The 27,752-nt window shown below is 46.2% G+C and overlaps 2 protein-coding genes across 2 annotated transcripts in view; one reads left to right on the forward strand and one right to left on the reverse strand.

The window, feature by feature from the left end:
• CDHR2 (cadherin related family member 2) overlaps positions 1-5,297 on the forward strand; it is an 89,009-nt gene extending 83,712 nt beyond the window's left edge. The window contains 1 exon segment of the mRNA XM_043980764.1: positions 3,113-5,297. Coding sequence (XP_043836699.1) covers positions 3,113-3,244 — 132 coding nt within the window. The 3' untranslated portion in view covers positions 3,245-5,297.
• Positions 5,298-5,322: 25 nt separating this feature from the next.
• GPRIN1 (G protein regulated inducer of neurite outgrowth 1) lies at positions 5,323-20,972 on the reverse strand. The gene is made up of 2 exons (XM_043984977.1): positions 20,779-20,972; positions 5,323-8,365 (listed from the first exon to the last, which is right to left on the reverse strand). Exon 2 carries the CDS (start codon positions 8,314-8,316, stop codon positions 5,464-5,466), a length of 2,853 nt encoding a protein of 950 aa, XP_043840912.1. The 5' UTR covers positions 8,317-8,365; positions 20,779-20,972; the 3' UTR covers positions 5,323-5,463.
• Between the last annotated feature and the right edge of the window lie 6,780 nt (positions 20,973-27,752).

Here is a 27,752-nt window from a genome sequence, read left to right on the forward strand (position 1 = left end):
AGCTGTGACAATCTATTCTAAGGTTCTCCTGCCCTGATCATTTATATTCTAAGGATTCTTCAAGTCCTCATCCACTACACCTCTGTTTTTCTACCTATTTGGCCCAGATAGAGACAAGCCTTTTCCCCACTATCATCCTTAGTAACTCACATTTAGGTAGAACTTCAGCATTTGTATAGAACTTATCCCACAGGATGGATCCCTAAGAGGCGTAGTTAGAACAAACTAAAAATCAGTATTCCCACCCCCATTTTACAAATGGGGAAATGAACTGGAATCCAGCTCTTTTCATTCCAAGTCCTTTAGAGTAGCTGAGACAAGAGTGTTATTTTTTGGGTTTTTTTTTGGTTTTTGTGGGGCAATTGGGGTTAAGTGACTTGCCCAGGGTCACACAGCTAGTAAGTGTTAAGTGTCTGAGGCTGGATTTGAACTCAGGTCCTCCTGAATCCAGAACCAGTGCTCTATCCACTGCACCATCTAGTTGCCCCAAGAGTAGTATTTTTTAAAGGGGACTTTGACTAAGAAACAAAGGAAGGAAAAAATAAAACAATCTCACAGATATTTCTAGAGCCCGAGTTTATGCTCCTCGGCAGGCTTGGCCTGAGCAATAGGCTTCCCAGCTTAAATTTTCAGGCTTGGTATCCTGGATTTGAAATCAAAAGACCTGAGGTGAAATTCTGGCTCTGCTGCTTAGGTTTGGATGGTACCAAATCATCATTCTTCTCTGGACCTCAGTTTCCTGATCTATAAAGTAAAGAGAAACTTTCTCTCTTGCTCTAAATTTTACAGTCTCTTGGAGGCTCTGGTCCCAGGCCAGGGCTCTTTCCACTGCACTCCACCAGACTCCCCAGAATCCCCCTATGGATCTTCTATCTCAGGCCCAGAGCTCCTCCTCTAGGGAACTGGACTGGGTTGGGCTGGGGAGGGACCCTTCAGGAGCTCTGTGGCATCGGAGATGGAGAATCTCTTGAGAAAGTCTCTTACCTGCTCTGGGCCTCAGTTTACTCCTCCGTTGAATGATGGTTTGGAGTTGGATGGTCTCTAAGGTTCCTTCTAGCTCTGACAATCTGTGTTCAGGATGGGGAGGGTTGCTGCTGGGGAGAAGCCAAGGGAATTCTGTGCAAGGTTTTAGCCTTTGGGTTCCTCATGGGGCCTTCAAATGTTCCACTGTTTATCAGGGAATGGAAAAGTCTCAGTCAGGAAAGAGTCCAGCAGTAGTCTGGGGATAAAGAGAGGGAGAAGGGGGAGGGAGAGATAGAGAGAGGGAGGGAATAAGAGAGAGAGAAAGAGGAAGAAAGAGAGAGAAAGGGAGAGAGGAGGAGGGGGAGAGAGAAAAGGAGAGGAAAGAGAAAAGGAGAGGGAGGGGAGGGAGGGAAGAAGAGAGAGAGAGACTAGAAGGGGATTATGCTATGTCTGTGCATACATGAGGGCATGTTTGTATGCCATGCTATATTGCATGTGTAGTAACTGTGTGTGATAATGTGGGTGTATGTGGTGATGCCTGTGATGTCTGATGGATGTGTTTTTGTGGGGCTGGGGAGGGGAGAGGGAGAGAGAGAGGGAGGGAGGGAGGGAGGGAGGGAGGGGGAGAGGGGAGAGAAAGGGAGAGAGGGAGAGAGGGGAGGGGAAGAGGAAAGAGAGAGGGGAGGGAGGGGGAAAGGAGAGAGAGGGGAGGGAGGGGGAGAGGAGAAGAGAGAGAGAGAGAATAGAAGGGGGTTATGTTATGTCTGTACATACATGAGGGCATGTTTGTATGCCATGCTATATTGCATGTGTAGCAATTGTGTGTGATAATGTGGGTGTATGTGGTGATGCCTGTGATGTCTGATGGATGTGTTTTTGTGGGGCTGGGGAGGGGAGAGGGGGAGAGAGAGAGAGAGAGAGAGAGAGAGAGAGAGAGAGAGAGAGAGAGAGAGAGGGAGGGGGAGAGGGGAGAGAAGGGAGGGAGGGAGGGGGAGAGGGGAGGGAGAGAGGAGGAGGAGGAAGAGAGAGAGAGAGAGAGAGAGAGAGAGAGAGAGAGAGAGAGAGAGAGAGAGAGAGTCTCTCCTGGAAGGCCCAGAGACATTGAAAAGCTCTAGGAGAGGGACTGAACCACTTTGATGTCGCCCCCAAGCATGAGGGCAGTACCTAGATCATCCTAACCACCTCGAGTGGTCCTGAAATTTTCAGGTGAGAAAACCATGAACACATACAAGCTTCATTTTAAGAATATTTTTATTCTCAAAACAGAGAATTGACAAAACAGATTTTCCTTTTCAGAAGAGCTCACTACTATCCTCCTTTAAGTAGCAAGCTCCACTTGTACATTTAAAATGGGGTTTGGGTTACAAACACTTGATTCACATAAGTAAATACTGTATTTTTTGCTTAGAGCAAGGCACTCCTGCACACGTTCTTCCCCCTCCCTTCCTGCCTTTGCTCTATGCCTACAATCTGGATCTGCTGAAATCTTCTTCTTCTCATCCTTCAAGGTTCAGCTTTAACTCTTCCTCCTTCAGTAAGCCTTCCTTGAGAGCCCTGTACACCTTATGTTGACACTTTATATATTTATTCCTTACCACTGTGTAACATACTTGTCCTCCATGACATATCCCCTCTACGAGTCCAGGCATCACTCTCTTCTTTATTATTGTCTTCATCCCCTACCCTCACACCCATCCCTTCTTGGCTCCTACTTATTGTGCATAATCAGATGCAAGAATCGTTTGCTGATTGAGTTCCCCAACTGAGCACCCTGGGCTGGGGGTAGGAGTGATGGGAGAAGGGCCAATGCATTAAGACCAGAAATGACAGTAGAAAGAACCATTCTCACAAGCCTTGGTCCTTGGGGTGGGTTGCAGTGTGGCAGTTCACCAGGACCCATTTCCCAGCGGGTCCCCTATCTCTTTCTATGTGCCCCATTCCTAGCTATCACCAGAATCCTCAAATCTGTCCTTCCAGATCCTAAAGCACTGCCTACGAAGGGGACTAGGTTTTGTGGGTCTGAATGTTTTCCACTCCCCACCCCAATCCTGCTACTACCATGGAGATCCCAGTCTATCTTCTCAATGGGCAGGTCAAAGGAATGGGAACCCTTCCTCACCCTTGATTGGCAACTGCCCTGTCTCTCTAGGAAAAACCAGATTTGGACACTGAACCGCTGACCGAAGTGCTGAAGTCTGGAAAGGGCAAAAACAAAGAAAAGGACAAGATGGTGCTGAAATTGGGTGACGTCAACAGGGCTCTGGATACCACTGACCTCTGATTCTGCCTATACCACATGCCACCCTCCCACCCCACCCCTCTCTCACTCCTCCTCCCCCCAGAGCAGGTATCATGAGCCCTAACCTGTTGGTGACCTACATGACAATTTGTGAGTCCGGACCCATCTGCCTTTGGGATGAAGAGCCACTGAGACTCAGTGTTTCACTGTTGTCTTTTCTCTCATTCACCTTACCTGTGTGTACCTCAGGACTGGTGGCTGGCCTCAGCATGTGTCTATAATAAATTAATTCTCTTGTATGCCTAGTATAGTTTCTCTTCCTTCATCTTGCTTTCTACCCCCACCCCCAATTCAATCCATCAGGTCTCAAGTTTGGGGAAATATTTTATTACCAATGTACAGGTTGACAAATTGTACCTCAAAACAATGGGCAGGGGGAGTTGGGGTAGGACAGTTGTCAGGCACTGGAATGAGCAGTTACGGTTCAGTCACTACAGATAATAGGGCGAACTCACACCACACCCAGGAGACAAGAGAGGACAAGTAAGGGAAAGGAGAGAAGTGAGGAGAACCCAGGACAGGGAGTGATTTCATTGAAGGAGGTGTGGGATATCTTTAAAAGGATAGCTGCCTTTGCTCAGGGCTTAGGGGTTTTATCAGTTTTGAATCCTGACCGGTTTATTCCCCAACCAATTTGTTATCTTACTTTGACCCCTGACTAGTCTGTCCCTCCCTGACCCATGAACCTTTTCCTGTCTGTGAACCCCTACTTGTTAGTAACTCTAGACTGTCTACATTCTCATAATTCATCTATGACCCATTATAAGCTTATAACATGCTTAACATATTCCTCTCACTGCCTGTGACCTCTGGCTTGTGACCCCTTAGCCAGTTTATAACCCCTGGCACCTGTATGGGAGCTATCTATGAGCCTCCCCCTCAGTGGCCTTGGGCACAGCAACCTGGGGGAACCAGGCTGTCTTAATAGCAGCTCCCTTTAAATGTCCTAGGCATTTAGAAATAAATTTTAATTGGAGAAAACAGGGGAAGGTTTGGGGAGTTTCCCAGCCTCTCTAATCAGGAGGAAATGGAGGTCAGAAGAAACATCTGGTGCCTCCCAGTCCAAACTTTGTAGCATAGACTCAGAATAGGTAAGAGGCCATTCTAGGCCCTATCTGCTCCTTCAGGGGTTCTGCCATCAGCTTCTACATCCCATTCTTTGAATATGCCAGATGTGGCCTGGCTGCTGAGAGATTCAGAAATGGGGACATATTGGCCATTAGGGAAATACTGGTAGCTTTGAGGCAGTGTACTTGGGGACTTACACACTCAGAGCCTCACACACTTGAGACCTTACACACTTGCTTGAGGTCATGCATCAGGGCTCCCCACATGCATAAAGACCTTGCTACCCAATCGTCCCTATTTCTCATGCATTGCCCCATCTAGGGCCCTGTGTGAGAGGCAGTGTGGTACTGGGTTTGGAATCAGGAGACACCTGGCTTCCAATCTTGCCTCTGACACTTCCTCCCTGTGAGACTCAGGGCAAGTTACTTAGCTCTCTGAGATTGTTTCCTCACGTGTAAAATGGAGATGATAATATCTGTGGTCCCTTCTACCTCACAGGGCCACGGTGAGGGCCAAGAGAGGTCATAGATGTGAAATACTTTGCCAACTTTAGAGCACAAGAATATGAATGCCAGCTATTATCAAGGTGTTGTGGTCCCAGGGTAGCAACCACAGACTCTCTTCTCCCCTCACTACCTTTGGGGAGGGGGCAAACCTGGGATCCAGAGGACTGACTGGATCCAAGGCTACCTCCAAGATGGGGAGAAGAGAGCCTGGAAGGCTAGTTGGGCATTGGGATCAGAGACACACCAGGGGCAGGTACTGGGGAAAAGGGAAGTGGGGAAGGTACCTGGGGCCCAGGCTGGGGGTTCAGGTTGAATGGGTTCCCACTGGCCCCTGGGCTGTTTAGTTCCTTGGTGAACCCATTCCTCCAGGACTGAGGGAGGCAAAAGGGAGACCCCAGGCACAGTGGGCAGGGATGACTCTGGGTTGGCCCAAGGACCTGCCCTAGGTAATTTGGGATCAGTCCGCCTCTGACCCCCATTGTGGTTCTGTGAAAGTGAGGGATTCAGGTGAGATTGGGGGAGGGGGAGGTGGGAGGGGAGAAGTTGCCTGAGAAACCACAAGACACTGGTGTAGATTTATAAAAAGGAATAGGGAGGACCCAAAGCTAGGGTAAGGTGAAGGGTGGCTCACTCGGCTGTGGGGCCGGCCCGGGAGCAGCACCGGGGCCTCCGCATACTCTGCAACAGGGCCCTGAACAAGCTGGGAGGGCGTTTAGCTTCTCCGGGCCGGGGGCCCCCTCTGAGAGAACCAGCCCGAGTGTTAGGTAGCTGGGGCCCGGACGGTGCCCCTTGCCGCCCATGCTCCTCGATCTGCTTTTCCAGATGCTTCTGGATGGCCATGCCTAGTACCTCTACCTCCATGGAGGCCCCGTACACCTCCCACGTCATGCCCTTCTCATCCCAGCTGACCTCCCGCACAGGCTCTGGGGCTTCCTCAGCCGCTCGCACCTGTACTTCTGGATATGAGGCCTGGGGGGATGTGGTCACTGGGGTCATGGGGCCAGTGGCTACCGACCGGGTCTCCACACCCATGGACACCTGCATCTCTACATCCTTCTTGGATAACAGGAGGCCAGGACTCCGGGAGGCTGGAGCGCTCTGAGCAGTAGGCTGGAAGCTGAAGGTTGTGGGGCCTGAACCATCCTGGGGGGTCATGGGGCTCACTGCCACAGACACACAGACAGCACGTGTGTCTGCCTGGATGCCAGCATCCTGCTGTGGAGCGCTCACATCCCAGGATGGTGCCTTGGTGAAATTATCCCTAGTCCTGACTTCCCTCACTGGAGTTGGGCCTACTTCTTTTTGTGGGGCTCCAGGAAGCTCCTGGACCCCCTCTGGGCTCAGTGGGATTTCCTCTGCTCCAGCCCTGGCAGGGTCAGCCAGGCTCATCTTCTGCAGGGCTGACTGGGGAGAGCGACCTGATGACCATCCTTGGCTTGTGGGTGCTGACATGGTTTTTTGTGATTCTTCTGTGGCTGCTTGGGTCCCAGGCACCAGCACTGAGGGGGTCCCAGATCCAGTAGCAAGGAGAGCCGCTGCTGACTTATGGCTGAAGTCAGCTTGGGTGTCCTGGGATGCTCCACAAACAGCCATTTCTTTGTTCAATCTCTGGGAGTCAGAGGCAGGCATTATCTCCGGTTTGGGGCAGGCTGAGCTCTGACTCGAGTTTTCTGGGAGAAGTTCTTTTGAGGATAGAGACTTCTTAGAGGACACAGGGCCTGCTTTTCCCAAAGACATAGCATCCAGTTCCTCCCTGGCCACGGGATTTGCCTTCCCCAAAGGCTGGGGATCCACCTTATCCAAGGGCAAAGGATACAACTTCTCTGAAGACACAGAGTCCCCCTTTCTGGAGCATGTGAGGGCTGCCTTCTCCAACGGTAGAGGATCGGCCTTTTCCAAAGGTCTAGAATCTGTTTTCCCTGAGGATATTGAACTTATCTTCCCCAAGGACACAGGATCTACCTTGTCTGATGGAACAAGATCCACCTTCCCTAAGGAGACAGAGTCTGTCTTTCCCAAGGACGTGGGCTCCACCTTGTCCAAGGAAACATGATCCGCCTTCCCCAACGGGACAGCATCTGCTTTCCCTAAGGATGTGGGCTCTTCCTTCCTCAAGGATGTGGGATCTGTCTTCCCCAAAGGGATGGGATCTGTCTTCCCTGAGAGTATAGGCTCTACCTTTCCTGAGGGAATAGGTTTTGCTTTCTCTGAGGAAACAGGATCTGCCTTCCCTGAGGAGATGGGATCCACATTGCTCAAGGGCACAGAATCCACTTTCTTTGGAGAAATGGAAGCTGCTTTTCCCAAGGACACTGGATCAACTTTTCTTAAGGATGTGAGATCCACCCCCCCAGAGGACATATGATCTGCCCTCCCCAAAGGTACAGCATCCACTTTCCCCAGAGATGTGGAAGCTGTCTCCCCAAAGGATGCAGGATGTACCTTCCCTGCAGACATGGGATCTGCCTTTCCTGAGGCAGTGGCATCCTCCTTCCCCAAGGCCCCGGGGTCCACTTTCCCCAGGGACATGGGATCTGCCTTCCCTGAGGCCACAGAATCTACTTTCCCTGAAGACAAAGAATCTGTCTTTCCTGAAGCAGTGGCAGCTTCCTTCCCCAAGGGCAGAGAATCCGCTTTCCCTAAGAACATGGGATCTGTCTCCCCAGAAGGCATAGAGTTTGTCCTCTCTAAGAATGAAGAATCTGCTTTCCCTAAGGAGATGGATTCCATCCTTCCCATGGACATGGGACTTGCCTTCCCCTGGGTCGAGAGATCCATTTCCCCTGAGGATACGGGATCTGCCTTCTCTAATGACACAGGACCACCCTTCCTCAGTGATGCTGGGTCTGATCTTCCTGAGGACAAAGGATCCTTCATCTCCATAGAGGTGGAATCATTTTTTTCTGAGGACATGGGATCCATGTTCTTCAAGGTCACAGAATTTCTTTTCCCCAAGGATATGGGATCCTTTTTCTCACAGGACACAGGATCTGGCTTCCCTGAGGTTGAAGCTGGCAGCAGGCCTGAAGTCTCTATTATAGCCTCCTCTTGGGGGACTGGTAGACCCGAAGTGGCCTCTTCTCCTGACTCCTCCTTTCCCCTGGTGGCCCAAGCTGGAGAGGGGCTGGAGCGCTTGGAATCAGAGGAGCAAACCAGGGATCCTCCAGTAGGACCCAGTTCTTTTGGACTCAGTGGTAATTGTTTCTCTGAGCCAGATGCCAATTCTGTAGGCCCAGAAGGGTGGCTAGGTGCCAGACTCACCTCTGAGGCCTCCTTCTTGGGCTGATCTTGGGGCTCAGAGCTGGCTGCTTCAAGAGGGAGGCCCAGCTCACTCACACAGCAGTTCCTCATGGCCAGGTCTGAAGTTTGGCAGCTCCTAACCTGATCGCAGAGAGAGGCGGACTGAGCAACCTGTGGCAGGTGGGGTCCAGGCTCTTGATGCAACAACTGCAGGCTGGCTGTCTCTTTAGTGCTGCCCATCTTCCCATAAGCCCTTGGCCATAGTCTATCCAATGGCTGTCCAATGGTTCTGAAACAGAGGGCAGAGGAGGCTATTCAGACTTAGACACCTGAATAGTGAAAGAATCATCCAAATCCTACTTCCTCCTTCAAAGCTCACCTCCTCCTTGAAGCCTTCTCATCCTCCAGCCCACACTGATCTATTTCTTTTCTGACCTCCCACCTAGCTCAATCCCATACCACTTAATTTGTCCTTTGACTATAAAGTAATGGTGGGCCAACTAGGTGGCAGAGTGGATAGAGCACTGGACTTAAAATCAGGAAGACTCATCTTTGAGTCAAAATCTGACCTCAGACACATAGCTGTGTTACCCTGGCAAGTCACTTGCCTCATTTTCCTTATCTGTAAAATGAGCTGGAGAAGGAAATAGAAAACCACTTTAGTATCTTTGCCAAGAAAACCCCAAATGGGGTTTCCCACAAAGAGTGGGAAATGACTAAAATGATTGAACAACAACAAATAAAATAATGGCAGGTAGGTGGTGCAGTGGGTAAAATGTTGGACCTGGAGTAAGGAAGGCCTGAGTTAAAATCTGACCTCAGACATTCACTAGCTGTGTGACCTTGGGCAAGTCATTTAACTTCTATTTGTCTCAGTTTCCTCAGCTGCAAAATGGCCATGATGGCGGTATCTACCTCCCAGAGTGGTTGTGAGGCTCAAATAAGATAATATTTGTAAAACACTTAACAGTAATACATATACACAGCAGATGCTGACTAGTAACTTTAGTCTGGTCATCTGTATTACCTATAATACCAGGTCACATTTCTTTCTTTCTTTCTTTTTTGGCAGGGCAATGGGGGCTAAGTGACTTGCCCAGGGTCATACAGCTAGTAAGTGTTAAGTGTCAGATGCTGGATTTGAACTCAGGTTCTCCTGAATCCAGGGCCAGTGCTTTTATCCACTGCGCCACCTAGCTGTCCCCACCAGGTCACAATTCTACAGTACTTTATAGACATTATCTCATTGGACCCTCACAGAAATCCTCTGAGGGAGGTGGTGCAACAGGATTTTGAACTGGAAAGAATCTGCAAGATCATGTAGTCCAGGAGTTCTTTATCTGGGGCCCATGAACTTAAATAGATATTTTGATAACTATATCTCATGTAATTGTTTTCCCGTGAAATCCTATGTATTGTATCTATTTAAAGACATTACTCCCTGACCAGGTTCAATCTTCTAAATGAACAAATGCAGAAAATAAGGTTGGGGGGTGGGGGGAAGGCCTTGTCTAAGGTCACACTGGTGGTCAATTGTAGGCAAACCAGGTCCTAACACCCTAAGTTCTTTTCCTTGTTGTGTGTGTGTATGTACACACAGAGATACATATATACACATGTGTTTTATAGATACTTATACATATATACATATGTGTGTATGTGTGTGTGTGTATATATATATATATGGTATGGCTGCCTCTTTGTGTCCTGTATAGATACATACCTGAGTTCAAAATCAGCCACAGATACTTCCTGACTGTATGATCCTGGGCAAGTCATTTGGCCCCTGTCTGCCTCAGTTTCCTCATCTGTACCATTGGGTAACAACAACACCTACCTCCTAAGGTTGTTGTAAAGACCAAATGAGATAATATTTATAAAGTACTTTGTAAACTTTAAAGCAGGGCTTCTTAAACTTTTTCCACTTGCGACCCCTTTTCACCTGGGAAATTTTTACACAAATCTGGGTATACTGGTATATAAAATAGGCAGACAAATCAAATTTTACTGCTAAATTTTTTGTGACCCCCACATTCAGTTACATGACTCCATAAGGGGTCATGACCCACAGTTTAAGAAACTTGGCCTTAAAGAATTATATAAATGCTAGCCATTATTTTTATTCTATTTATCTATCATAATCCAATTCATTCAAAGGAAGAGGAAGTGTGATATAGTGGAATGAATACTGGCTTTAGGGGACCTGGGTTTAAATCTTAGCTCTGTCACTGTGTAATACTGGGCAAATCACCTAATCTCTTTGGGTCTCCATTTTCTCATCTTTTAAATGAAAAGCTTGGACCAGCAGGAGCCCAAATAAGCAACTCTAGTATTTTGGGAGCAAACAGTGAGAAAGTTACTCTCCTATTGACTTTTATGTCAAATTCAGTTGTGGGGGGAGGGGAAGATAGAGACCTCATACTTCAGTGCACTAGGCCCTGTGGGGATCAGGGCGGGAATAGATGCCTAAACCAGACAATGGCTGGGTGGAGAAGGCAAGAGAAGGGTATAGGATGAAAGTCTGGGAAAGCAAGCACTGTCAGCTTCCTATTTGAACTATTATTTTTAACTAGGTTCTAAGCTCAGTTATTCTCCCTTTGAAAGAAGGGAGAGTTCTCAGCACTCTAGATTTTGGTTCCCTGGCACAAAACCCTTACTCAGAACTATGCTTACTGTTTTTGGAGGAGATGAGCCCAGAGGTCTCTTCCTATATCCTCTCATTCTAAACATTTACTGAAGCCGACACATACATACATAGGAAATCTCAGACTGAACACAAGCGATGATGCAAAGAAGTATGGGATGAGGCATCCGGTGCATGTGCCATGCATGACCCTCTCTTGCTCAGACATTTAGAGTCAAAGCACTGTGAGTTTCAGGGGGATGAGCGTGGGCTCTGTAGCTGGTCTGTGGGCTCTGATGCAGTTAATGAAGCAGTAAGTGATCATATCCTCTACTAAAGGATCCCTTGAGTGTTGTATCACCACAGGTCTGATGGTGTCACTCCCCTACTCAATAAACTCCAGTGGCTCCCTGTTGCTTCTATGATCAAACATAAACTCCATTTGGCTTTTAAAGCCCTTCACAACTTAGCCTTAACCCTCCTTTTCAACTTCATTAAACATTACCCTCTTTCAATAGTCTAAGGTCCAGATAAATGGGTCCTCTTCTCGTTTCTCCAATGCGACACTCCATCTCTTATCTTTGCACTGACCAGCCCCTGCAATGATGCTTTCCCTCCTTCACCTTCATCTCAGAATCCTTTATTTTCTTCAAAACTCTCAAGTTCCTCCCCACCCCACTCACACGAAGCCTCTCCTGCTGCCCCCAGATGCTATTGCCCTTTAACTTACATATCTTTATACATGCTTCTTAATGTACATGCTACCTTTACAATAGAATAAAAGGTTCTTGAGGACAGCACTGCTCCTGACACAGCGCCTAGCATTGAGTGGGAACTTAGTGAATGCTTGAGTGACTTGTCATCTTGGCACAATCAAGGCTCTGATAGCAGAGCATAGACTCTGGCGAGTCTTACCGAGATGGAAAGACGTCTGGGCTAAGATCTGTGTATCTGTTGTCTGTCTGAAGCTTAGCTAAGTGTGGAGAGGCTCCTCTCCAGAGGGTTGGCCCCAGGGACTCACCAAGAACTGTCTTCTAAGGCAAGGAGGAGTTGAGACCTGCTCCTGGATGAGGAGGACCAACACCAGTGAAATAGCAGGTCTTTCACGGTACTGAGGTACTGATCATTGGGGGACTATGCAGCCCCATCACCAAAACCCAAGGATGGGAAAAACTCCTGGGTCAAATGTGTCAGATGTTAGGAAGTCTTTCCTGAATAAACAATAGCTAACATTTGTATAGTGCTTTCTGTGTACTACATCTCCTGGAAATAGACCAATGGGTCACAGCAAAGGGAGTCAGAAGTTGGGAGAAGCTAAAATTGTACTAGGACAATTATATTCTCTTCTATAATGGGAGTTTTGAGGGGAAGAGACCCAACTAGGGTTCTGCTGAGGCCTCTACTCAACCAGAATGGCATCTATGCCACATGGTACCAACTGCCTGGTGAGGTAGAGGACACTCTGATAGATAAGGACCTGTAAAGTGAGATCTTGCAAGAGCACTTTCTATGCACAAAGAAGCCTTGTTTCTTTTAATCTTAGGTATTAATTTATTCTTGCCCTAGTAACAATTTGTTTCCCTGCCTCCAGTCTCTCCCTTCTTCAGTCTTCTCCCCTATTACTGCTGATTGATATTCCTAAAACATAGGGTCCCATCCTCAAAAATCTTCATCCTCAAATCTTCCTCTTGTCTCTGTTAACTTCTAATCCTGACATTTGGTAGCCCCATGTCCTCCAGCATGATTCTCACCTACCTGTCCCATCTTATTTCATATCCCCCCCTTCACATACTTTCCATTTCAGTCACACCAGCGTGTTGGCCATTCCCCATTCACGACACACAATCTCCCTCTTCTGTATGTTTGAACATATGATCCTCTGTATCTGCCCTCTTTCACCTCTACCTGTCAGAATCCCTAGGTTTCTACAAAGCCCAGTTCAGCCACCTTCTCTCTCCCTGCCCCTCTTACTTTGTATTACTGTGCATATACTTTTTATTTACTTACTTATGTACATTTTAGATCCCCCCAGTAGAATGAAAGTTTCTTGAGGACAGGTACAGTTCATTTTTGTGTTCCTATCTTCAGCTTCTAGTACTTAGAGTCTCCTGCCAGCACCTAGTAACTTATATTAAGTGTGCTGCATTTGCACACAATTGATATTTCACAAATGATTATGGACTTGATCTGAGTAATAACTCCAATGTCTACAGCCCTTTACAGTTTGCAAAGCACTCTCCTCACAAGTGGTGAATGAAATAGGTCGTGCAAGTATTTCAATGCCACTTTACAGATGAGAAAGCTGAGGGTCAGTGGTTAAGTGACCAGCCTGGGGTCCCACGGCTAAGTAATTGTCAGAACTGGAACTGTAGCACAGCTCTGAGGTTAGCACCCCTTCTTACTATAACTCCTTCTACCCCTAAGAATGACTTCAAGAGTCTGCAATGTCTTTGATGTGGCCATTCCCTTCGCTGATACAGATTGCATCTCCTGTATGCCTGAGTAAGATGCTTGAAAGAGTTGCTGGGCCAAAAATAATTCATCCCCTGTGGCTTCCCTTCTGGGGATGGCCTCTCCATGGTTAGCTAAGATGGTCCTCAGATGACCAATACGTAGCTGCTCAAAAAACCCCACCTGTAAATAATTATCTTCCCAAGACACACAAGGGCTCATGAGTTCATATGTGTGTATGCATGCAACTGTGTATGTTCATGTATATGCATGTATACTTGTGTGCATATGTGCAAGTGGTGTGTAAGAGACAGAGAGCTCCAGAAAGAGAAAGAAAGATAGACAACTCTCTCACTGAATGGGTGGTGAAAGTTGCTAAATGCTAGGGTGGGAAACCTCTTGGGTAGGAAAAAATGGCTGGACCAAGGAAATAAAATGAACCTAGTCAGGTAGAAATACGTAAATGACCCAGCAGGCTCTGCAGCCATTGCTGACAGGTTTTGGAGTAGTTGGGGTGTTTGTCTCCAGTCGTAAAAAGGCAAAGGGAATCACTAGAAACTGTCCCTGTTTCTTAAAAGCTCTCAAATTAAAATTATATAGAATGCCGGAGTTGGGAGGGAACTTAGAACACGGGATGTCAGAGCTATAAGGGACTTTGGATCAAAGAACACAGGATAACAGAGGGACCTTAGAATATGGAATGTCAGAGCTGGAAGGAATCTTGGACCCTAAACACAAAATGTCACAGTCAGAAAGGACCTTAGAATTTAGACTATAGACTGCCAGAGCTGAAAGGAATGCTAAAAACTAGAACATAAAATGGTTTCTTTTTTTTCTGTTTTCTTTTTGTCTTTTTTGCCTAGCATATTGCCTTCACATAGTGCTTAATGATATTGAATTGAATTGAATCATAGGTAGGAAAGACCTTAAAAACAGAAAATAGAATGACTGAGTTGAGTGGAACCTTAGGATATAGAATCTTAGAGCTGGAAGAGAGCTTTGAACATAAAATGCCAAACCTAGAAGGAACTTTAGAACATGATCATAGCTTACATTATAATGAACCATTTATATAGTGCTTTGTTGTTCAGTCATTTTCACTGACTCTTGGTGACTCCATTTGGGGTTTTCTTGGAAAAGATATGAGTGCCATTTCCTTCTCCATCTCATTTAAAAGATGAGGAAACTGAGGCAAACACGGTTAAGTAACTTGCCCAGGGTCACACAGATAGTGTCTGAAGTCAGATTTGAACTCAGGAAGATGCGTCTTCCTGACTCCAGGCCTAGCACTCTGTGCACTATAGGGCCATGTAGCTGCCTTTGCAGAGTCGTCTTACATTAGTCAACCCTTCAAGGATTTAGGATTTCATCAGTATGGCTATTTCCTCCCTCAATATAGATTGTGACCTCTCCATGACTTAGATGGCCTTTGAGAGTTTCAGTGACCAAAAAAGAAATCACCATGCAGACAACTTGACGATAGTCCACTTCAAATGGAGCTAGGTTGGTCTTTGGACAAGACATACCATCAGTACCTGACATTTTTCCATCTTGGTGGAATTTGTGCTTTACTTTTTTGGTCTTCAAGAATCCATGGTTACATGTACAGCACTAAGAGGTATAGGACTTAATTAGAAGCACATGATCATAGCTCATATGCTTTGAGGTTTATGAAGCACTTTCCTTATAATAAGCCTATGAGGTAAAGTACAAGTAGTATTATCACCCTTTTACAGAGAAGGAAATTAAGGCTCAGAGGTTCAAGCTCGCAAGCTAGTTTTGGAGGCCTAAATTTCTTATGTTAAGATCTGATTTCGTTCTTTTTAGAACATCAGAGTTGGAAGAAACTTTAGAGATTATGGAGTCCACTCTCTCTCCCCCACCCCTATTTCACAGATGAAAGACTTGGGGTCCAGAGAAGGGAAGGAACTTTTCTAAGGTCATCTGGCAAGAAATTAACAGAGATAACCACATGACCGTGGCATGTGTAAATCCTCAACCTAGGATTTGACCAAGGCACTAAAACCTAGAATCATGGTTTTGCTGTTTTGGGGGTAGTGTGGGGTGAAGTTGCAGCTAGATCTGTGATTTCATTATTTTAGGGAACTTCCAATGACCCAATTCCTCCTACCAATGAATATTGGCACTTCCTCTAGAACTCAGAGCCTTATAGAGTTGCCTGGGGCATGGAGAGGTTGCATGACTTGACAGTGAGAATACAGGATGTCCCAAAAGTCTTAGTGCGATTTAAAGCTATAGTAGTTTTAAACCGCACTATGACTTTTGGATCACCCTGTATTTCAGAGTCAAGATTTGAACATGGGTCTTCCTGACTCTAAGAATATCTCTTTCTATGCTTTGCCATGCTGGTTTTCCACCTAGAGATTGTTGAAATAGGTCTATGTGATTCAACCAACCAAGACTTTTCCTGTGGCTTGATTTCCTCTTTCCTCCTCCACCCCAAAAGAATTGCTTGAATTCTTGAGCCCCCAGGGAACATATTTTAAAAGATGGAGCCCAACCTAAAGGCAACAGACTTTCTACATTTGTAAAATGAAGTGATCAGACTCTACGATCTCTATGGTCCACTTCAACTTTAACCTCCTAGGAACTTCTGCGTGAATCTTTGCTCCAATTTGATCATAACTAAGTAGATCATTTGGGGCAGGTCCTTCTGTGTCCAAACTGTCCTGGGCCTCCTTGATCCCAGCTCTATACTATGCCTATGGCAGAATAAAGCTCTCATCCTATATACTTCTCCAATCTGAAATTCAGCACTGGTCAGCAGCCTTTTGCATTTTGACTTATGGGAGAAAGGATATCACAAAGTTATAAAATTTAGGACTGGACAGAAGTGTTAGAGATCATTCTCACTTAACCCCTTCATTTTAGAGATGAGGAAACTGATACTTGTAGAAGTGAAGTAACAGGTGCTTGGTGTAAAGGAAGTATGGTGTAGCAGAAAGAACACCAGCCTTATACTTAGAGAACCTGGGTTCAAATCCTGGTCAAACTACCACTTGTGTGACTCTCAGAAAGTTTCCTCACCATTCTGAGTCAGCTGTTTACTCTGCCTTGGAGTCCTCACAGGACTATGGAATAATAATGATAGCACATCTTTAGATAGCAATTTAGGGCTGACAAAGAATTTTCCTCACAAAACCCTTTGAAATAGGCAGTGCAAACATTCTCATTTTACAGATGAGAAAGCTGAGGCTCAGAAGAGGAAGTGACTTGCCTATGGTTACAAAGATAGGAAATGATGGAGATTGAATGAGGTAATGGAGGTAAAGAGCTTTGTAAATTTCAAAGTGCTATGCAGAGTGTTAGCTATTATTAGTACTATTCAATATGATCAATCATTGGGCCCCACTTAGTGATATAGCTTACTCCTTCACCTCACAGTAGTCAAGCATGGAATTTCTCTCATTGGAAAATACTAATGAACTAGAGTAGACTATGATAGGAGGCTGGTTCTATAAAAGACATGGGGGTGGGTGGGTATTAGTGCACTGCAAACTCAATATAAGTCAATAGTATGATACAGTAGTCAAAAAATAACTACAGTTTTTAGATGGTATTAACAGAGGCACAACATCCAGAACAAGGGAAATGGTTAGTCCTACTGTCATCTGCCCAGGTCAGAACACATTTTATTAAGGACAAGAAGAGGGTGGTCAGAATAGTAAGGTGATTCAAACCCATGCCTATGAAGATTAGCTGAATGAACTGGGTATGTTCAGCTGGGATGCAAGAAGACTTTGGAGGGAATCTCTGTCTACAAATATTTGAAGTGCTCCATGGGAAATAAGGATTTGATATGCTCTGCTTAATTCCAGTGGACAGAACCAGGAGCAATGTCTGGAGGTTGCAGATAGGCAAATTTAAGTTTGACATAAGGACAAAAATTTTGAGCCATCTAAAAGAAGGATGGGCTGCCTCTGAAGGGAGTGAGTTCTATATCATTAGAGAAATGGTTGACCCTCCATCAAGGAAATTGTGCCTTAAATAATTTTGTGCCTTGCCCAACATCTGGCATAGGGATCTATACATCATTGGTGTTTACTAAATGTTCATTGAACTGAAGAAACCAAAATGATATGAACAAATATGCCAAAATACGATGTTTGGAGTTGAGCTATAATTTCAGCTGGCATTAGCACAGATTTATGTTAGTATTCTCTTCCATGTATCTACTTTTTCCTTCCTTCCTTTGTCAGTCCCTAGTTCCAACCATCCTCTCAATGACCATCCTCAAAAAACTGGAGTTTAAGGGGCATCTAGGTGGCGCAGTGGATAGAGCACTGGCCCTGGAGTCAGGAGTATCTGAGTTCAAATCCGGCCTCAGACACTTGACACTTTGTAGTTGTGTGACCCTGGGAAAGTCACTTAACCCCAATTGCCTCAAAAAAAAAAAAAGAAGAAAAAACTGGAGTTTATTCTGGGGAAGACAACCACTAAAGTAAGATACTTAGAATAAGGTGAGACTTGTCATACAGGGAAGGAAAAGATGATGGTTAGCCTGGTGAAGAGAAGGCTCATCTTCTAATTTGTTTTCATCATAGTCATGATTTAGAATCATAGAATGATAGATCTAGAGTGAGATGGACCTTAGAGCTCATCTAGTCCAACTTACTCATTTCATTTGATGGATGAGATCCAGAGAGGGGGAAGGATTTTCCAAAGGTCACAAAGTAGGAGCAATCAGATTCAAAACCATGTCTTCTGACTGTAAATTTAGCCTTCTTTCCATCATACCACACTGTCTTCTCTCTGAAGGGCTGTCATGCAGGGAAGGAAAAAGGTTTATTCTGTTTAGCCCCAGAGGGGAAGTTGAGGCACAGTGAAGAGAGACAGAGTTTGACTTGGTGTGATGATGAAGTTCCTAACAATTAGAGCTCTCTTGAAGAAATAGGCTTTCCTCTCAAGGTAGAGAACCTTGCCCAATATTGCAGATCTTTAAGGGGAGGCTGGATGACCACTTGTCAGGGGTGTTGTAGAATACGTTAAATATATGCATCCTTTGAAGTTCCTTCCAGTGCTGAGATCATGTAAGTCTATGATTCAACTATTCCCATCCCTTCTATCACTCTTCCCTTCACGACAGCTCAACAGGTCGTGCTCTTAAAAAACAAAGTGTTTGACATCAAGACACTGTAAGGGAAGTCTTTGGGATCCATTTCCTTAAAGGTTCGATGACCTATTAGCTTCCAGAAAGCTTAGGGCTCCTTTTGTTCCTCAGTTGGGTGACCCTTGGCTAACCATTCCACCTTCAGGGACCCTGAGCTTCCTCATCCATCAAATGGAGGTACTTCTGACCTCCCTGAGGTGCTACGGAGGAAACACCCTGGAAAGCTTAAAGAGTTGTAGAAATATATACTCTTATTATTACTCTTATCCTTTGCTTCTAAGATTCTACATTCCCCCCACTTCTCTATATAGCTGGCTTCCCAGCCCCACCAGGCATAGCAGCCCAAACCTGTCCTCTCTTGGGAGCCTAATTCTACTGGTAACAAAGACCTGAGTAGAGAGCAGCACTTGTGAGTTTTTCTTAGCTTGCCAGTATGTGGTAGATGGGGGATAGGGCCTAAGGATCCTCAGGAAAGGCTCAGAGCAAAGGCCTCAAGCTTCTTTCAGGAGGCCTGGTGACCTTCTGAGTTTAAACTCTAGAGAGCTCTATCTAGCCTGGAGTGTGGACCAGACCCTATCTTGTGGGCATGAGATGGAATGTATGACTATGCATATGAGTGGGTGGGAGAAGCTTACTGTCTGTGTGCATACATGTTATTGTTTGTGTAATTTTGTGGATGAATATGTGTGGAAGAACATGTCTATCTGTGTACTTGAGCCAGGAGTATACTGTGAGAGTATATGTGGATGTATGTGATAGTTGGTAATTGTGTATATGTATATGGGTCATAGTGAAGGGGAAAAGTGTACATGTGATAGTCTGTGTGTATGTGACATAGAATTTAACCATCTGTGAGATGGGTATATGTAATGAACCCATAGGATGGATCTGTAGCCATCTATGAAGATAGATAGTGTGATAGTGTGTGATAACATGAAGGGTAGAAACACATATGTGACTGTGTGTATGTGTCATGGTGTAACTAAGTGTTAAAACGAGGATCAGAAGCATCACTAGGAAAGGATGTATAAATGCATGTGACAGTATGACCCCTCTATGAGGGGTAGAAATGTGTGGAACTGAGTAGGGTTGTCATGGTGTTTACAATTTTGAATGTGAGTGACAGCATGAGAAGGGTGGAAGTTAATCATGATTTGAGGTGTGTGTGTGTGTGTGTGTGTGTGTGTGTGTATACATGCCTATGATGGGGTTGGAGAGTGTGTTTTTAAAAATGATCATGTGCTTGTATATAGGAGAATGTAAGCCTCTAAGTGTGAGCATATGGGTGTGAGTAAACCCTGCTTAAAAGATATACAAGAATTGTGAGCCCATTACAGCGTGAGTGTAGCTGAGAATGTGAGTGTACCATAGCATGCAGCTACATGTATGTGTGTAAACCTATGAGAATGTGGACGTGTGTATGAGTGTAAGTACTGGAGAGCAGGAGCTGGTGTGTGAGAGTGTGTAGATGAATCCCCACCCCCAACCGTGAGAAGGGGCTGATTTCCCTCCCCTGTCCGCCCCTAAGGTACTGACAAGTTGGGGACCAGCCCCCTGCCCTCCTTTCCTACGCACCCCTTCCCCAGAGCAACACACTGAAATAAGTGCATGGAAAACAAAGAAGGAGGGAGAAGGGGGGTAGTTGCCACACATGTGTGCGCCATCCCTGATACTGGATTGGGGTGGGGGGGGAGACAAAGAGAGCAGCGATGCTCTGGGCTCTGGGGCGGAAGCAGCCCCGGCTTGGGCTAGAGGTTTAGCAAGAAGGTCTGGAAGGCTGCATCCACCAAAATTGCCCCCTCCCAGGCCTGGAATCCCTCCCTTTCGGCAGCTCTCGAGTTCACACACGTGTGCACATGTGTAAAACGCATAAGGCTAAACCCAACACCAGCACATATATGTGTCTGCACACAAGCACGCACATGCCACAGATCGCTAGCCTAGGGCTCTAGCTTCTGTTCCACACACAAGGAGTTGGGGGGGAGAGGAGGAGGAGGAGAAGAAACGGGTTCTCACCCCCACCTTCCTATCATCAGAAGGCAGGCAGCTGGGGCTGGACCAAGGGCCCTCCCAACTTTCAAGGTGGGGAGGGGGAAGAGGAAGAGTGTCAGGGGGAGGGGGTACCAAAGACTCAACCAGGACACATGGCTCCCCACCCTTCCCTAATAAACAGGAGAGTTCAGCGGGGCACTGAATCTTGAGGCTAAGGAAGACAAGACTCTGGGGGAAATAAAGTGAGGTTATGGCCACGGAAGGGGGGGGGGCTGATGTTGCGGGCATGGGGGTTGGGGGAGATTGAGCTGGGGAGAATTGAATGGGGGGTGTAACTGAGCCTTTGGAGGCCTGGGTGGGTCAGGAGCAGAGCTCTCACCCTCCACTCTAGCTCGGCCCACCTGTCCAGTCTGTGAGGGGACCCGGATAGGGGAGGGGGCAAGGGACAAATGGGGTGGGGGAGTAGCGGCAGAGTGAGTTAGGGCAGGGGCTGGGATAGGGTTACCTGTGCCCCCTTGGAGCAGCCCTTCCTCCTCCACAGGCCGCCTCCACTGGGGTCTGGGAGCAGCGCCCGTCTCACCCGTGCCCAGTGCTCTGCGCCCCGCGCCCGCGGTCGCCGCTGCGCTGCTTCCTTCAGTGCCCGGGCTGGCGCCGAGCGCAGCTGTCAGCCCGCGCCCTCTGATGGAGCATGCGCGGGAAGCCGCTGCCTCGGAGACGAGCAGGACAGACGGGGGAGACGCGGGAGAGACTAGAAGAGGGAGGGAGGGGAAAAAGGGAGGGAGGGAAGGAGAAAGGGGGGAGGGAGGGAAGGAGAGAGAGAGGTGGGGGGAAGAGGGGTTTAAAAATGTGGAGGGGAAAGAGAGACCGACGGAAGGATTGGCAAGAAAGGGGAAAGAGGGATGTATAGAGAGAGCAGGAGAGAGGAGAGGAGGAAGAGTGAGCACCAGGGGAAGGGAGAGAGGAGAAGGGAGGGAGAAGGAGACAGAGGTCTATTTGTGACCCTCTAAACCAGGACTGAGTTCGGAGGAGGCAGGGGAAGCAGCATTTTGGATCTGTACTTCTATAGAGTCATACCGCTCCCCTCAGGCAGATACCCCACCCATACTCCCCTTTGCACCACTAGGGTTTTCTACGGGGTAAGAAAGAACTCTGTGATACTGGCACAGGGTAAGAAATGCGGTGAAGAGATGATATGAGTCCAGACCTGCTTACTGGATATGATTTGCTTGACATCTGCTTCACTAACTCTTCAGCCACTTCCAAAGGAGGACCATTGAAGTTATCCATCTGGCTCCATCCTCCCCCCCCCCCATATATTTGGGGTCTGTGACCAAATTTAGGGATAAGTCTGTGAGTTGATTGGATTCATTCTGAAACTGAGGTTAGGACTCTCCATGGCCAAGGTCAGGGCTGTCTGAGACCAAGATTAGGGCGTCATCCCTTTACCATGACCCTAACTCTCTAACCATCTCTGCCCCACTAGAAATTTGGAATCTACTCCCTAGGTCTCCAATTCTGAGAGGTGAGCTTTTAACTTCTCTTGCTGTGCTCCAGACATTCATGATACTTCCAAGCCATCTCCTCACCATATCCTGGTGAAGTTGCTCTTTTCTCTTCTTCCTCTTCCTCATCTTTTCCAGCACTCCTTTAATGTGCTATTCTCCCCATTAGAATGTAAGCTTCTTGAGGGCAAGTATTAGATCACTTACTTTGCATCCACAGCATTAAGCATAGTGCCTGGCACACAGTATGCATTTAATAAATGATCTATATATCAATCTACCTATCTAACTAGCAGGTCTAGTGTATGCCTGGTTAGGGTTCAGGCTAGAAGAAGAGTGGGACTTTATCTGTGACTGGGGTGCAGCATATTTCTGTGTGACAGTTATTTAACCATGAAGATATGCAGCCTTCGACCTTGGCCTTGTTAGGGAAGAGATCTGGCAGCTGAGCTGAGGGGCCCAGATGGTTGTCATATCTGCAGTTCCCCCCCCCCTCCCCACTGCCCGCCAAGGACAGGGACATTATCTTGGCTGTAAATTTTCCTGTACCCTTCATAGGGATGGTCAGAGATAGGGATGAGGCTATTGATCTGGGGCTCCGGTGTTGCCTAGTGAGCAGAAGACTAGTGAGGGGGTAAGTGGAGGGGCAAGTTGTGAATTAATTCTGAGTGGTGTAGGGTTCGACTCAGCATCCCTGAAGATGTTGAAGGTGCTTCAGACTCCTGCCCATCCTGCCCACCCCCTTCATACAACATCAGCATGGACTGAGACAGGGTCTACTTGGGATTTACAGATGGTCAGATGAGAACTTCCAGATGAATAATAATAATAGACAGGACAAAGGATGGGGTCTAGAAAAGGTATGGGGACAGATGGGAGGATCGAGGAAGGAACAGAATGGAAGAGGGATGGGGACAGGAATGGGAATGAGACTGCATCCAGGAATTGAGACCACAGAAATAGGGAGGGGGGTGGGGACCAGGGGTGGGAGAGCAAAGGAGATGGGAAAGGCACAGGGAAAAGACACTTAGAAGCTAGAGCCCAGAGTGAAAGTCCAGGGTAGTCCTGAAGACTTTTGGGGTGCTCGGTTTAGTCAATGGCACTGATCACAGAAAGCAGCCTCCAGAAACTCACACCTTTTCAATTCTCCCCAGGGTATCCTCTGTATTCCTCAGACAACACCACCTTCCATACACTTGCCCGAGGATCCCCTCAGATTTCTGGAAGACACTCACCATACACCCCCCACTCCTCTTAGAAACACCTTCTTCAGGCACTTTCTCTCCATCTTCTTTCTGCTCTGGACCCACACAGACATGCAGATTTCAGAGACAGCCCTCCACCCTGCCATCTTTCAAATACTCCTCATATGCTTTCTTCACATCCTCACATACACTGATCCATCAGAGATTTCACACACACACACACACACACACACACACACACACACACACACACACACACCATGCATTCAAACATGATGGGGAAAAAGACAACACTTGTCACACACAGACAAATGATTCCTCTGAATCCAGGTTGGCGTCCAAGGAAGAGGAAGGGGGGAGTTTGGGAGTCTATGTTGTTGGGGGTGGGGACTGAATAAACAGTCATGGCTGCTTTCTAAGCTTGGGAAATGTGAAGCTGTGGTGGAGGCTCCATGGAGACAGGCTGTATTAGAGAAGAGGCTAGAGCAGACCCCCCTCTCCCTCTCCTCTCCTGCTTCTTCTCCCTGCTTCCTACTGTGTTCCTGGCCCTGGTCTGTGTACAGGCACACACACATACACACACTTGCTTTCACAGTCAGCCATCACACATAGCCTAAGTTGTTCACTGATCACCTGCGTTGAAGGTATCTCACATAGCACACAAGTATCTCCTCTCTCAACTGTATCACACAATCACTCTCCTTTCCTTACACTCCCTCTCTCTCTCTCTCTCTCTCTCTCTCTCTCTCTCTCTCTCTCTCACACACACACACACACACACACACTCACACACTCACACAATATCTGTCTGACTGACTCTCTTCTCTTTTTCTCTCACCCATGCCCTCCGTCTTTTGACCCCCACCAATAGATAACACATATGAGAGGAGGTATAGCCAATTGGCTGAAGTAAGGTAGGGCCCCCAGCAGAGCCCATTCATCTGCCCTTCCTTAATGTGAATAAGCAAAAGTAAACATGCACATACATGACAAGTACACACACAGATAACACACCTATGAATGATATGTTTATGCATACACATAGGTACATTCTCTAATAGATAAACACACATATGTAAATTCATTTAAAAATTCACAAAGATACACAGGCACATGGGCTATATATTCAGATAAACATAGACATGTGCAGCCCAATACACAAGCACAGACTAGTATATTTGTGATATATATGCCTTGGGGAGCCCTTCTCAACCACCCATCTTCCTCTCTCTTACTTGTGTATACACACACATATATTTATATGCATACCTACATACAGACATACATACCAAGGATATATATGAGTAGATACATACACTCATTCACACTGATAAACAAACATACAAATATATACATCTATGCCTATCTACATACATATACATCTATAAATGGAGACACATGGAGGTAAATGAACACACAAAGACACACAAGCACAACATAATATACACAGACCCAGAAAGAGACATCCACAAAGACAGGCATGATTAAAGAACTACTGGAAGGATGAGCATCTTGTGCCATAGAAAGCAGGACAAAGATAATGGATAAGATATACACAAGCACTGCCAGCTCTGCCAGCTCCTTAATTCTCTTGTGGCTACTCACATACACAGGCAAACATACATAGAGACACACAAGCATAAGAGAAGCCTAGCAGGCAGCCCTAAACTGGCCTCTGGATGGAGTGGGATGGGGTGGGCCAGGCCTTGGGTGAGTGAGTTTAGGCTATGACTCACACATGAATCATATCTCCAAGCAGTTGCTAATCTGGCCACCTTTGATTCCTCCAAAGAGTGGTTCCACCTCCTTCCAGCTGCTGGGGCAGAGGCTTGTCAAGAGTGAAGAGAACTTGGTTGGGGGGAGGGGAAGAAAGACACAAGTAAGAGAGAGGAAGATGGGTGGTTGAGAAGGGCTCCCCAAGGCTCAGGCACTACTGTAGGAATAGAAGTTTGAGTGGAAAAGGGCTTTTTTCCAATTCCTCTCCACCCCCAACCAGTATAACTCCTGATCAGATGCTTAGACAGCTCCCCACAGGGCAGTGGTGATGGGGGTGGGGGTGGGAGCGGAGGTGCTGGTGGTTTGACAGGCTGTTTATTTCATAGTTAACCCAAAGGAAGAGCTTGTGCATCTGTGCCTTTGTCTCTGTCTCTATATGAACTTGTTTATGCCTATGTGTCTCTTTGGTGCCTCTATGTGTTTGTGTGTCTATATTAGCCTTTTTTTGTGGGGCAATGAGGGTTAAGTGACTTGCCCAGGGTCACACAGCTAGTGTCAAGTGTCTGAGGCTGGATTTGAACTCAGGTCCTCCTGAATCCAGGGCCAGTGCTTTATCCACTGGGCCACCTAACTGCCCCCAATATATTAGTCTTTTACAGACGACATGACAAAGACCCAGAGAAGAGAAGTTCCTTTTAATTCAGTCCAATCCAAGCAACATTTATTAAGCCCTGAAATTTGTAAGATACTGTACTTGGCATTTGGGGAAATAAAAATAAATTAGAAGAAAAAAAGTCCCCATTCTCAAGGAACTTACATTCTACACTTCATGTAGTGGGTCAGTGGAGAGTCAGGACTTAATACAAGCCTCTTGATTCCCAGTCTTGGGCCCTTGCCTCTGAATTTTGGCTGTATACAATGGAAGGAACTGATTTTATTTTACACATTTGGCACTAATCCCATGCAAATCAATACAGATTTATGTAAAGTGATGCATAAGTGTGTGTGTTTGTGTGTGTGTGTGTGTGTGTGAGAGAGAGAGAGAGAGAGAGAGAGAGAGAGAGAGAGAGAGAGAGAGAGAGAGCAAATGAGAATGGAATTTTAGTGTCCTAAGGTAGGGGTCCCCATTCCATTTTGTTTCTCTCCTAGGTGCATCTCTCTCTTATTGTATGCAAGGGCCACAGATCATGAAGTTTAGTCACAAGTTCAGAGACAGACTAGTCAGACCATTTTTCATCACTGACCTCTAAATCCCTCTGGGCCCCCGCACATAAGCACAGAGTGTGAGGCCCCACAGGGGAGTACCACTCTCCTGAGGAACAGAGTGGAAAAGACACATCTCCCCTGAATCGGAAACCAGGGTTCCAACTGGGAGCAAAACTGGGAAGTGAAGAGCTGGCTGCAGGCACTATGGGGACAAGGTCTGAGGCTCTACCAAGTTACTCATATTGCACATGCCCAGAGTTGCCACTAGGAAGAAAATTCCCCAGATGAGGAGCAGCTGGTGTCCAGATAATAATAGCTCCCATTTCTATGGCACCTTAAGGTTTAAAAAGTTCTTTCCTCACAGCAACCCTGTGAGGCTGAAGGTGTATATGTTATCATCCCTATTCATGAAATTAGGAAAATGAGGCTCCAAAAGATGAAGAAACTTGACTCAGATCAGAGATATAGCAAACGGAAGAATCCAGTCCCCCAAATCTAGGGCTGTTTGTACTACATCACAATTTGGTACTTTTTCATTTATGTGGGAGGCCCTGAGAGTCCTGGATTTGGGGTTTAAAGACCTGGATTCAAATCCCAGCTCTCCTACTTAATATCTATTTGATATTGAGCAAGTTATTTTTACTTCTATTAACCTGAGGTTCCTTATCTTTAAAATTAAGGGACTGGGCTTGCTAATCTCTATGGTCCTTTTCAGCTCTAAATTCTATTATTCTGATTGGGGGGAGGTATCATACTTGTGAAAGGGAATGTGTTGTAGGCAATTTGCTTTCAGAAATTCAAGGAATAATAATCTCAAATTCAGCACTATGGACAGCCCCCAGCAAATGTTAGAATTCTATCATCTCAGAGCTAGAAGGGACTAGAGGATTCCAAACCCCTGCTTACTGCTCTTCCACAGTATTTCTCACAGGGGGTCATCAAATTTTGCTTAGCAACCTTCATTGCTGGGAAGCAAAATAACTTATGAGAGAGGCCATTTAGCTTTTGGACAACTGTAGTTGTTATAAACATTTCCCTTTTGTGCAACCAAACTCTGCCTCCCTGCAACTTCCCCTAATTGCTTCTTTTTGCCTTAAAGGGTCAAATAGCACAAGTTTAATCTCTCTTCCACAAAAGAGTCCTTGAGATATTTGAAGATAGTTAAGATAACTAATATGTCCCCAGAGTGTTTTCTTTTCTATGATCTCTGGTCTCTCCTGGAAGGTGGAGAAAGGAGCCCTTTTCCACTGAACTTCTCATAATGTCTTCTCTCCATATTGACCACACTTCTGGAATAAAATCAGTTACCTAAGAGGAGAAGAAGCATTGTACAGTGCAAAGAATGTGGAATTTGAATTCAGATGACCTGGGTTCAAATCCTGACTCTTCCGTTTAATAGGTAAATCTCTCAACCTAGGTAGTTGAATTAGATTATTTATAAGGTCTATTTCAGATCTACATTTTGCTATTTATGAGGAATTGTCCATTAAAATCTTCAAAACTGCTTGCTGTTGGAAGCCTGGAATCAGAAGACCTGGGTTCAAATCTCTACTCTGTGCTTTATCTGCTTGACAAAGGGCAAGTTACTTCTCTCTGAGTCTCAATTTTCACATTTATAAAATTTCTTAATTTTAATTAATTAATTTTGAACTAAATATTCCTGCAAGGTCCTGTTCAGTTCTAAAAATGTCATCCTATAATTCTTTCTCAGGACTGGGCACACAGTAGGGACAAGGAAGTGCCTTGGAATGAGAGTCAGATGACCTAGATTTAGGTCCTAATTCTGCCCCTGAACAGCTTCATGACCTTTGTTTCTTTTCCCAGTGGGTAATCACTCAAAAAGAGATAGC

This window comes from Dromiciops gliroides, chromosome 2 (assembly GCF_019393635.1).
Source record: "Dromiciops gliroides isolate mDroGli1 chromosome 2, mDroGli1.pri, whole genome shotgun sequence".
NCBI classification, from domain to species: Eukaryota; Metazoa; Chordata; class Mammalia; order Microbiotheria; family Microbiotheriidae; genus Dromiciops; species Dromiciops gliroides.

What these genes read in the sequence shown, in the direction of transcription:
- GPRIN1 (XM_043984977.1), bottom strand. Translation starts at nt 8,316, where the DNA reads ATGGGCAGCACTAAAGAGACAGCCAGCCTGCAGTTGTTGCATCAAGAG.